Source organism: Etheostoma cragini, chromosome 24 (genome assembly GCF_013103735.1).
Source record: "Etheostoma cragini isolate CJK2018 chromosome 24, CSU_Ecrag_1.0, whole genome shotgun sequence".
NCBI lineage: Eukaryota > Metazoa > Chordata > Actinopteri > Perciformes > Percidae > Etheostoma > Etheostoma cragini.
Window position 1 is genome coordinate 964,036 of NC_048430.1, and position 12,740 is coordinate 976,775.

The 12,740-nt window shown below is 42.4% G+C and overlaps 1 protein-coding gene across 5 annotated transcripts in view; it reads right to left on the reverse strand.

Moving 5' to 3' along the window:
- Nucleotides 1–12,740, reverse strand: part of LOC117939261 (SLAIN motif-containing protein 1-like) — a 23,781-nt gene that overhangs the window by 9,444 nt on the left and 1,597 nt on the right. The window contains exons 2-11 of one of the 5 annotated variants that reach the window (XM_034864458.1): nt 11,190–11,320; nt 6,703–6,846; nt 6,491–6,604; nt 5,030–5,179; nt 4,059–4,421; nt 3,507–3,518; nt 2,187–2,336; nt 1,745–2,075; nt 1,163–1,246; nt 147–1,130 (exon numbers count right to left, since the gene is read on the reverse strand). In XM_034864458.1, the coding sequence (XP_034720349.1) occupies nt 1,171–1,246; nt 1,745–2,075; nt 2,187–2,336; nt 3,507–3,518; nt 4,059–4,421; nt 5,030–5,179; nt 6,491–6,604; nt 6,703–6,846; nt 11,190–11,320 (1,471 nt within the window). In that variant the 3' untranslated portion in view covers nt 147–1,130; nt 1,163–1,170. Of the gene's footprint in view, nt 1–146; nt 1,247–1,744; nt 2,076–2,186; nt 2,337–3,506; nt 3,519–4,058; nt 4,422–5,029; nt 5,180–6,490; nt 6,605–6,702; nt 6,847–11,189; nt 11,321–12,740 lie in introns of those variants that run through there. The other 4 variants (XR_004655551.1, XM_034864457.1, XM_034864459.1 and 1 more) reach the window with 4 other exon arrangements.

Sequence of the window (12,740 nt, forward strand, 5' to 3'; positions counted from 1 at the left end):
TGTATGACTCAACACTGTGGTTGGATTTAAAGAAAAGGGTTACTTTGCTTTCTAAAGCAAAGGCAATTAATATGTAAACTCCTGTACCATTTACCTAAAAGTTGCAGGTTAAAATTCTACATAAAGTACTGAGGGAAAACGTCATATTTGAGTCAGTGTGTTTTATTAAAACGTTTCACACATTCAGCTCATCACAGTAACAAAAGGGTCCGGATTTGTGAAATGTGCCATGGAGACGCTCATTTAAAAACACAAGCCAAATATTACAAAGACACGGTGCTACATTATGCTGTGTGTGACTGAAATCTTCCCCACAACAAAAAAAAAAAAATCCAGAAGATGAAATGTAAAAGGAAGTGCAACCATTAGTCAACAGAAGATAAGAACATCAGTAAGTTCAGAGATTTATACAAAGTGCAACAAGAACAGATCCCTTAGAGGGCATTCAACAGTTTCAAAGTGTTAATATGCACAGTTTAGTGACACCATGGTGAGACAATTTTGTAAACACATTCACACGTTCTCCTTTTGGTCACATTTAAAATTCAATAATTTTGCATCAATATATATTAATATAAATAGCCATTTAATAATAAGCTTTGTACACAGATATACATACAGGAGGCCGTGTAAAAATGAGGCCGAACGTGCCCAAACCAACAGGGATGGATTCATTTTTAGCAGCATCTTTGGCGCTTGTTGCCAGAGGGAAAACACCTGATTAGTTAAAAAAAAAGGTATTTAAAATAAATATATAAATAAACACAGTATCGTGAGGCTTGTTGTTTTTAGAAAAAGTGGCAGGCCTCTTTAGCCGGTTAGTACTACTGGTACCCTACAGCCAGTTTATTGCACAAGAGCAACAGGGAACAACTCCCCTTGGCACGGCCCAAACTCAGGAGTAACACTCAAATCCAGAAAAAAGACATCCCGCCTTACCCGAAGAAACTCTGCATAGAATTTAATGGATGACAAGAGAGAGCAGTCCACCTACGGCCCTTTTGGAGGACTCTTCTAAACAGGACTTTGAGGGTTACAGTACTTTTTGGTCAAACCCCTTCAAATGTCCCCAAGGGAAAGCTTTACGTTGAGGTGTGGTGAGTTACCCGAGCCTGCGGGGTTTCCACCAGACCGTCCATCCATCCGTCCATCCATCCGTCCGTCCGTCCATCAGTAGCAGCCGTCCCTCCAGCTGCTGTCCCGAAGGGCACTGAGGGTGGACAGGCTCTTTGGAGGCGTCAGTAAACTGCAGCAAATGATAAAGGAAACGCCCAATTATGCATATTTGACAACCTTTATAAGAGAGCACAAACATTTTCTAATCTAGCAATTAGGGCGGAAACAAACGAGTATTATTATATTTTTCCATTAATGTGTTGATTGTTTTCTCGATTAGTTGTTTGGTCTATAAAATCAAAATAGTGAAAAATGACGTTGTCAAATGTCTTGTTTTGTCCACAGCTAAAAAGGTCTTCAGGTTACTTTCCTAGAGGAGTGAAGACAGCAGAAGACATCCTCATTCAACACGAACTACAGCTTCATACCCTGGACTGTGAGGCTTTCTGCAACAACTTGTGCTTTTTCTGCACCAATTTAAGGTGCAAATGTCTTTAATTATGTAAAAGGGAGACATTTTTAGATATTTACTGTCAATTACGCCTACGCTTAAACTGATTATTCAATGACAGTTAACAGCTAATTGATTAATCCCTGCAGCTCTGCTAGTAATAAAATGAAGGGTTACCTCCGCGGTGGTTGGCCCTTGTTGCGGGGGGTGGAGCTTGGGGTGCCAACAAAGGAGGCGGGGCGGGGCAGGCCGCTGCGTGGCGTGTTTGGGGTGGAAGACACCGCCCCTGCTCCACCCGTTGGTTTGCTGAGCATAGGGATGCCAGTGGCGACCCCGCTGCTCCCCCCGCTGCTGATGTTCAGACACTGGAGGCTGGTGGAGGCCGGCAGGGGGGCCGAGCCCTTGATGGTGGGGCTGACGTAGGCGGTGGCCTTCAGCGGCTGCCGTGACAACGTGAAGAAGTTCCCGACGCTCTGGACTCTGTTCTGCAGCTGGCCTGGGGCGGGGACTGGAGGTGGATGGAGACAACAGATACACGATTACATTAGATCCTTAATAAAAAACATATATAAAAAATAAAATACATATTCACTTGCATATGAGAAAATCCGTATCTTACTGAAGGACTGCAGCCGAGCCAGCCCACTGGGCGAATCAAAACTCTGGCTGTTACGAAGCAAAGAAGGGGAAGCACTAGGATTGGTTGGAATGGGCACACTAGGCATGCTGGGAGCTCTGACAAGGTTAGGCATGCTCCTCCGCAGCTTATCTAGAAGAGACAAACATAAAGAAAGGAAGTTAAAAGCTGCACTAGAGCAGACTGTACTGGAAAAATAGAGCTGTTTTACTGTAAATACATACATAAATACAGTAAATATATATATACTGTACATACATACTATTGCTTTTCAGAGTTTGAAAGTAACAACTTACAATAACTCGCCTTTTTATGATGGAGTAGTTTTTTGTGTCATTACTCTTTAGAGTAGTTAAAAAAAATCTGTAATTAATGTATGTATGTATGTATGTATGTATGTATGTACGTATGTTATATGTTGTGTTTAACGTGTTGCACTTTGCTACATTGTAAATCAAATCCGTTGTTTTGGCCAAATATATGTCAACAAACTCAAATAAAAAGGTTTTTCGTTACTTTTGAAAATTTTATTTGTTAACTTTTTTGGCTCTGTGCCCTTAACAAATCAGAAAAGACTGATTTAATTAAGTATTTAAGTAATTAAATTCCTATTTAAGTATAAGGTTTATAAGGTATTTAAAAAAAAGGTATAAATATTAAAAAAGTAGATCTCCATTTGCTGTTAGAAAGAAATGAACTTTACTCTGAGTATATTTTAAATGAACTACTTTTAACTTTTACTTGAGTAGAATTTTATCCCAGTAATTGTATTTGTACTTCGGTAAAAATTCAAAGTAATCATACTTTTACTGGAGTAGAATATTATTTTTGTACTCTTTCCACCTCTGATTGCTTTTTGGTGTTCTTGTCTTACAGCTCCATCCCTTAAGAGGCCACATACAGCGAGCTGGGATCTCTCGGGTAACAACAGCCTCCTCAGTCAGATAAACTCTCCTAACTCTAATCCCATCAGACTCTCTCGTCCCCGCCTCAGAGACGGGAACACGCGCCTGTCCGAGGGCGTTACAGGGTTCAACTGTACCAGAGGCTTAAGAAGAGTTATTATTAAGTGGCACAGTGAGGACGTCGGTGTGGGTCAGCCTGGGCATCACAACATGTTAGAGAGTGAAGGTGGCATCTCAAAATGAGACAAATTGGAAGAAAGCACAGTCACAGGTAATGAATTAATGGGTTAAATAACGGAAAGGTTAGAATATTGTTTAAAAACGAGGTTTAAAAGTTTTAGGAGGTTAGAAGGCCTACATTACACTTTGCATTTAGTGAAAGACAATGTTGACTTACTCTCATATTCGGCTGGACGCCATGATAGTTTCCCCCGAAGCAATATGCGTAACAGCGTACACATATACAGTATACAAATACACACAGAAATATTACAGGTACAAAACATAAACAGAGAGATAACGGATTAGTACTACTGACAGCAATGAGAACGGTATAGAAAGTCTAAGCAGTCTTGTCCTACTTCACTTTTCTGACTTGAAGTTGAAAATTTTAATATTGTTACTCTTTGTTTTTCTACTTGTTATAATACTTTTTATATTTTTTTCCTACTATATTTCTATTTAATGTGAATTTTTGAGCTGCTGTAACATGAGAATATCCCCTAGTGCGGAATCAATAAAGTCTATCTCATCTTTTCTTATTAACATTAGGGTCAGATATTAAAAAATTAACATTTTTGGTACTCAACAGATCCCCGTTGTTTTTATGGCTGGTGAGTGAAGCAACTCTACCAGCCACTAGTATTTCTTTACCAGCATCTGGCTGGTAGATGGTGCTCATTCTGAACCCTGCAGACGTTGGTGCAGGTCCATCGGAGTCATTTCTCACCTGATCCTGGTCTGAAGCCGTGCTGCTCGGCTGCGCAGAGGCTGCCCGGGCCCGGGCCCAGGCCCTGGGGCTGAGGTTGGAAGGCGAACCCTGCGGACGGGTAAGGCGGAGTGGAGGGGGTGGAAGGTGGGGTGGACAGGGAGCTGGTGCTTCTTCGCCAGTCTCGCATGCTGGAGAAAGTGTGGGAGTGCGGGAGGCGGGTGAGGCGCGGCTGCGGTGGGGGCAGGAGACCGTAGTCTTCGTCGTCCTCGTCTTCCTCCTCCAGGTCGAGGCCGGCGCTGAGCTGGCTGAGCTGGAAGGTGAAGCTCTGGCTGCGGCGGTTGGCCAGGACGGACGACGTGCTGGCGTAGTCCTGTCTTAGACCTGGGGGAGCGAGATATGAGGACCAGCGTGCAACACACACACACACACACACAATCACACACACATACACACAATCATCACCTCCTGGGATTAATGAAGCTGAAGTAGCGATGAGCTCTGAGATCTGGTGCCATATGTTAAAATATTAGCAAGGAGGGAACAAAGAGACGGATGAACAGCAGAACAAGTCAGTTGGCGCACAATAACACACACACACACACACACACACACACACACACTGAAATAACAACCAAAATAAAACATGAAATACATTTTACCAGTAATGTTCAGAAATCATTTTGACTAGATTTAGCTTGAAATGCAGGTTTAGGAGAAACAGGAGTTTTGTAAAGAAATGGTTTATTCATCCCTAAATTTACTCCATGCAATGTCTCAGGGAATCAGAGCTTTAAAAGAAGGAACATCCAGCCTGCAGCCTCTCTTCCCTGCAATTTGGAGTTTTAAATTATACACTATTTCTCCGAGCAGGAGCAGTTCTGGGGACAGAAATCCCCTCATCAGGCCTGTTGGAGAGCCAAACTACTGCACGTTTTCTTGCCTAGTGTTGGGTGTATGTTGTTTAAATCTGAACAGAGTCAATAACTTACTCTCCTCCTGCAGTCGGGCCATAACCTGGACGTCGGTGAGGTCTTGCAGTTTGTATCCCAGGGTGATGGAGTCGTCCTCCACCTCTGAAAAACCAAGGTCACTGTCCACGGATGACTGAAGACTGCGGGCGGAGCGCCGGAGGCTGCGGCCTGCAAAACAGAAAGAAAACCAGTGTCAGAAAACAGAGTTTGACTCCTTATCTTACCTTTTCAAGTTGTTTGACACAGTGTTAGACAAACGAGACCGTCACTGCAGCTCAACAACGCTCAGTAATGAGAAAAGCCCTTGAGTCTTCTGAGAGTCCTCTACGTGAAGATGAAGGATCCAAACTAATGAAGGCTCATGCTTGGCTCTGAGAATAAGAGTCTATTAAGTACCAGTGAGGCAGAAACATCGTTAAGGTTAATGATATTCCTGATATCTACGCACTGTGAAGGCTCTCTAAACAATCCTTTCCATTATTACTGTTATTTCAGTTACTTTTTTTTTTCTAATGTGGTAACTTAGGCCAAGTTTTCTGCAGAATTTATGAGGCTTTTTGGCTCATTTTTTACTCACACTTTCCATATTTTCTAACTTGATTACAATGGTAGTGGAACTACTGAAATATTCCCTACAGCGTTAAAACGGCTGACAGAAATTTCTTTTAGTATCCTCAGTAGTTTGGACATGTTGCAGCTGAATTTCTATGTGTTTTTTCAAAACTATAAGCACCCAAATATGTAAAATCATGCACCTCAATAATATGTGTGGGAAGGCAATTTTTTATTTTTACAAAATCTATAATTTCATATGAATTAATTACATGAGTTGTCTTTAAAAAACAAACTATTATCAAAAATGTTTTTACAGTTTGGTTTGTGGACTCCTGGTAATCCTGGCTATGACCCTGAATAACATAATACCATATTGGTGATGTGGCAGATAGATGAAAGTTTTATTTTTGGAACAACACACAACATACATATGTAAAAGGAAGGGAAAAAAAGAAACAAGGAGTAAGCCCTGTTTTTTTAATGCTGTTTGGATGAGCACCATCATGGAATTGAGCCTTGGGCTAAAAAAGCCAACAATGAGCCCCGGTGGCAGTTACCACAGAAACCCTGAGCAGTACTCCAATGTGGGCTCTCTCGTTCCCTGCAGCCTTGCCCTCTCTGCTGCGTCTGGAACATTATTTCTTTCCATCACGAATAATGCACATAAGGCTTTGGCACGGTGGGATTTCTGCAACTGAAACGCTGCTTGAAGCTGCAGCGGGAAGATACTCCCTCACTCCCACGACTTACACGGCAACACGGATGTGGGTGGCTGACCCAGTTCAATAACCAGTTAAATACCTGCACATTAATATCCGGACTGCGATACAAAGCAGAGTTAGTGTTCAGACTGATGTTCTGTTCCACATGAGACGAGGACAGCAGGAAGTAAGATGTGTGTAAAGCAGGAGCATCGGGGCTTACTGCGGTTGGCGGGGAAGAAGGTCGGAGTCCTCTCCGAAACAGGGGAGAGATCCTTCCCTAACGGACTCAGCGTCCGATGGAGGACCGGGTGGAGCGGGGAGGAGAGGGTTGGAACTAAGGGAGAAAATTGGATTTCAATAACACAAGTATTTGTCAGAGCGGCTGCAGAGGTAAAAAGGCTTTAAATCAAAAACAGCCCCGTCCTGAGTTACCGTGTCTGTCAGACGACAGGGGAGTGGAGCAGGGTTTGGCTGACGGAGCAGAGCTGATGGGTGACACCCCGGCCACTCGACTCGTGGGGGGGCCGGGGGAGGGGGTGGGAGAGGGGCTGGAAAGGGAGCTACGCCACCTGGACACTGGGGGGGGGGGGGGAAGGAGACACAAGCAGTGGGGATATTATTTCAATAAATCATAAAAAACTTCATGCATCAGAAGTGCACATCAAAGATCATGATAACCAATCAATGAGTTTGTTTCCATGCACACCAATAACCCGTTATTATTCTGAATATGAACAACATTCAGAAGTTTATACAGGTTACGTCAACAGCATATTCCAAATGAGGCCTTTTTCCTGAATATAGCATTTTTGGATTAAGACGTGGGATATTCCGGTATTATTGGGTTTTAGAGGCATGAATAGAGCGCATTTGGCTTATGTGTCTTAAACAGGGGTTTTACTGCAGGCTTATGGTCAGATCTGCGTTGCTATGGTTTCTGTACGCAAACCAACCAGCCAACAGTTTGCAGGGCTGCAGACCCGATAAGAAGGAGAAACACAGCTGATTTTAATCATTAAAAGTTGAAGTTTAAGCTACATTTAAAAGCAACGTTGGCCAGAAAATTCTGTTGAAAATGTTCCTCCATTCACAGCCATATATCACACAAATAGCATTAAAAATTGAAAAAATATATATTCTCCTTCTTCCCTTGCTTCTTGTCACTAAAGCAGTACAGCAGATTTCTGGCAAAATGTGGTTGCATACAACCACATTTCCTTATTTTTAGTTAAGACTTTAAAGTAATTTGTTAATGCTTTGTCAGTATTTTATGAACAACAACATATTTAAATGTCTAATGATGCATGTGTCCAACCAGGTTTTTATTGGATGATGGAGCAAGTGTCCTTCTATTTAGAAAAGCAGATGACCATAACTTTTTCTAAGTTTTAATTTTATTTTTTGCAGCCACTGAACCACCTATTGTTAATAAAATATTTTCAATTACAATAAAATACACAAAAGAAAGATTAAATCTAGTCATTAGGGAATGGGAGAAAGTGAATGTTAGTGATTCAATCTTCTTCTTTGACAACAGAAATAAAACTTTACATCCATAACCACGACCAGTACAGGACAAACGGGACCATTTATTCAGAATACAAATGGTAATATAAACTTAAATAAATAAAGCCCGTTCTCACATCAAAGCTCCACAACCTTAACTGGCTCTAACAATAATGCACAGTGTGTTTAATGTTTGAAGAGTGGGCACACTGTGCAGCACTGGGACTGTCACCAACCGCTCTATTCAACAGCTTCTAACAAAGGACAAAGCTGTATTCAACACACGCACACACACACAGACACACAGACACACACACACACACGCACACACACGCACCCACCCACACGCACACACACGCACCCACCCACACCAGTGACATAAATATTTTGGGAATAAAGATGCATCAAAATGTGCGGTGTGTTATTGAAGCCCACATCCTCCCAGAGATGCTTTCATGTAAACGGTTTCCATGGCAACAGCTCCCCCGCTTTCCCTGTGAGGGAGATAGCAGGGCCGAGCTGCTGGGAGGATTCCTCGGCCCGCGGACACAGCGATGCCGAGGACCAGCGCCTCTGATGCAACCGGCTGGCCAGGCGGTGCCACTGGAGAGCCCTGAGCCCAGAGAAGGGTCCACGCTGTGACCCAAATATTAATATCAGAGGGTCCGCCAGACTACACCGTGGGGGTACCACTAGGTCTTCACAGGCATGGTTTACCCCTGTTTGCTGTGGAAAAGAGCTGCTATGATAATCGTCAGCTATTCATTAAATTATTGTTATTAATAATATTATATTAATGAACTAATTTGAAAGTCTATTTAGTTTGAGTCATTTTTTGATGTAAAAATTAAAGAGAAGTCTTGGAAGTCTTAGCTAACTGAATATCTCTGAGTTTTGGACAAAAAAAGATGTTTAAATACGTCATCCCACGATTGGGGAAACACTGATTTACATTTTTCACTATTTTCTGACGTTTTATAGACCACAACTAACAAGTGATCACTTAGTTGAGAAAATAAAATCAACAAAATAACCCAACAACAAAAATATTAGTAACATCTTTAGTTGTAGCCCAAGTGTTGAAGAAGTTGATGGTCAGTCATCTGTACAGAGCCATAATAAAAAGCTGGTAAGTCTGGTAAGTTCACAAAGTTACAGACTTCACTGTTTACACCAGGAAAAGACAACACTTGTGTTGCATCATGTTATTGCAATATCCACAATTTCAGACAATATTAGCCTCATATATCGATGCTAAAATGCATTTCTTTGAAAAAATACTGTATACTCTATTTTGAAAGTGTGGTCACACACACACACACACACACACACACACACACACACACACACACACACACACACACACACACACACACACACACACACACACACACACACACGCACACACGCACACACGCACACACACGCACGCACACACACACACACAAACGATAAGCCTGATCTGCTTTTTCCACGTCTCGTCGATAAGCACAACAATCTATTTTTAAAAACTTGAGGCAGGCAACTGCGGTAACCATGACAACGCAAACTAAGACACCACTATTGATTCTCAGGTCTTGACTTTTTTAGATCTTGAAGTAACCATGACAGCTGTTTTGTTTTTTAGGGACGCTCAGCTCTTTGTGCTCAATAGGCTGTTCTTCCTCTTCTTCAGTGGTGCGTGATATAATTAAGTGATGCCGAGACATTCGGGTCAGGTGACCCAGGACTGATCTGCTTAATGCTACGAGGTGTGGACAGATTACAGTCTTCTGTCCTGCTGAGTCCCATCAGGCACAGTCAAGGTGAGTGCACTTGGAGTGTGTTACCTGTGTTATTTGTGGCTCTAGTCACTTTTCATTCATCTTTGACAACTTTCTGACATCACAAACACTTAATCAATGAATCAATACATTAGACTTTAGAGCTGCCACTTCCAATAATAATTAAGCACAAAATGAAAATACTCAAAGTAATTCAAAATTGTACTTCAAAAGGGGAACTCCAATGATTTCACTGCACAGTTTCCGTAGTGTATATCATCATCATCATCATCATCATCATCATCTCTGCCTGAGGCTGCCTGATAAACACAAGCTCAACATGAACCCACCCTCATTTTATCTGACTACTTCCATCTGAAACTCCTGAAAATAACGTTGTTGGTGCCAGACTGCCTCCTACACAAGTCAGCGAGAGCATCTAGCTGTAAAGTCTAGAGGAGAAAAATAATTTAACACTTCTTCCCGGCCAACATTCATGTTGTGTGAGTCATTGAGCATTCGCTCAGTCAAGTTCCTTCTGGCAAAAACCCGCTTAAAGCTGTGTACATCAGTTCAAAACAGCCTGAAGGAGAGCAGCATCCTGCAAACTCATCTACTAAGAGATCTTATGAAAACACAAATAAAAGTGACATAAGTAATAATAAGGAAAATCAATCATTATGACCCTAAACACAGCCACATCTGGAGATGCCAACTAGGCCTAGATGAAGCGTGATCATGCTCTAAGTATTCTCTTATAATGTGCATCTTTATTCAAGGAAAAGTGACAACTCTGAAATTAGTAACACCCTGAGATTGAACTCCACAAAGACGTTTGCAGCATTGTTCATTAGAAAGAAACTGCCCCCCCCCCCCCCCCCCCCCCCCCCTTAGACATCTGCACCCCAAAGAAAGCGCGTGCGTGATCACGGAAGGCTTGTATCATGTTGACATGCCAACAGGGTTGTTGTCATTACTTAGATCTCCTCGTGGGGGAGATAGAAACTACGTGCTAGAGCTTTCAACCTAAAGGCTGACACAGAAAAGTTACAGTTGTTGTACGCCACAAATCATCTGCTAGAGAGAACCAGCTACGAGCATCTGAGACACCTCAAATCCCACAAAAAGCGTTTTATTTTCATAATATGGGCACTTTAAGAAAGCGGTCTAAGGTTTGTTATTGTCTGTGCAATGTTATCCATATGGAAGGTCTAGTAAACTACCCATGTAAAATATTATTTTACCTTTCGTATTGATTCTGTTGGTTTGATACTGTGTTATATTTTGATGATGCATTAGAAAGGGCCCAGATTCAGCCCCTGTGAGTTTCCCTCCATCACATCTTTTATTGATTATGTGTCTAATAATCTGTAGTATTTATATGTGTGTAAACCAATACACCTAGCTAAACCGGTTGTACGGGGCATCTCTCAGTGAATAGGGGCGAGCGGGGATAATGGAACCCCAGCATGGTGACTCACTTAGCTCAGACACACATCCACGTGTGTTCATAACTTCTAATGTAATAACACCCTATTACAACAGTCTCTAGCACTGCTGACTCTTTAGCCATACAACCCAACCTCGCCCCGGGGGGGGGGGGCAATCACTCATTTTCTTACCACACACAAAGGGTGTGTCATTAGGTACCTTGTTCCAGGCGGAGGGACAGCGACCTCCTGGCGACCTCTACCTCTGATTTGTCCAGCACCTGCCGGCACCACTGCAGAGGTGTGAGGGAGCCAGCGGTGGGCTCTCTGGCTTTTGATGGCACGTACAACCTGGAGAGAGACACAGATGGAAATGCTGAGAGTCAAACAATCGCCTAAACTGTCACAGGACACTGGAGGCTACTCTTTAAAAAGGGCACCTGGGAAATAGATGAGTTTTATTCAAGAGTCTGCAGCCATGCTAGCAGCTCCGCGGTCTGTTTGAATGCTAACATGTGGATGTTTAACAGGTATATTGTTTAATATGCTCACACCTGGCCAGGAAACGCCTCCGGACCCCCAGTTGGAGCTGGGTAATGTGGCTTCGGGAAAGGAAAGTGTGGGGTCCCACGATGGAGCTGCTGCCCCCGCGACCCGATAAAGATGAAGATGGAAGGATGGATGGATGTTTACCATGTTGATCATCTCAATTTAGCATGCTGATTAGCACTAACACCAGCGCAGGTGAGTCTGATGGGAATGTTATTAGTTCTGCAGGTATTTACGAGGTGGGGCTGCAACTAAGGATTGTTTTTAGCCATGATTTTTCATTTCTTTTTTTAATGTAATAGGCCACAAAACACTAAAAGCAAGACAATCCTAGCTTCCCTTGAGTCACAGGCTTTCCCAAAGGTCTTTTTTGGCCAACTAACAGTCCACAACTCAAAGATATTTGGTTTACTAGGATATGAATTAGAGGAAAGCAGTAACGGTTTCATTGCAGTTGGTCAGTGGATTGAAACATCATTATAGAGACGTGATGAGATGAAAGATTGCAACATTGATATCTTACTACTTTAAAACTACTCATTACTGAACATACACTATTATTGTCTTTTGTTTGGATTTTTCCATAGAAACACAATCAGAGATGACATGGAACATGTGGCCTTTCTATGCAAATGCAGTACCAACATCACAGTGGTTTCTGTGGCATTGTTTGTAGGATTTGAAGGTTATTAAAGTATTATAAAATGCCCTGTTGGTACTATGTACCATGTAGTCCGTGAGAGATCTTTCTTTTGAGCCACCCAACAATCTCTGCCCTGTCTTAAGGCGATGCGAAGCTTTTCTGAAATGAGGAAGAGGAGCTCCTCTGTTCAAACGGAGTGGATCAGATTATTCTGACAGCTCTGAACTCTTCCCCCATGATTTGTTTTGCTCTGCTGGCAGCAGAGAGGGAGCTGAATTATAGATTAAAACCTCCACTGACATCAGGGGAGACATTGAAGGGGACACACAAACACACACTTTGGTTACTATTCCGAGACACGAGGAGGGGACATGCCTGCGATGTGAAGACATCAAAGACCACTAAGGCCTATATAAAGAGACTTCAGATACATTATTAGGGACCACTAAGGTCTATATAAAGAGACTTCAGATACAGTATTAGTGACTACTAAGGCCTATAAAAAGAGACTTCAGATACAGTATTAGGGGACCACTAAGGTCTATATAAAAGGGACTTCAGATACAGTATTAGGGGACC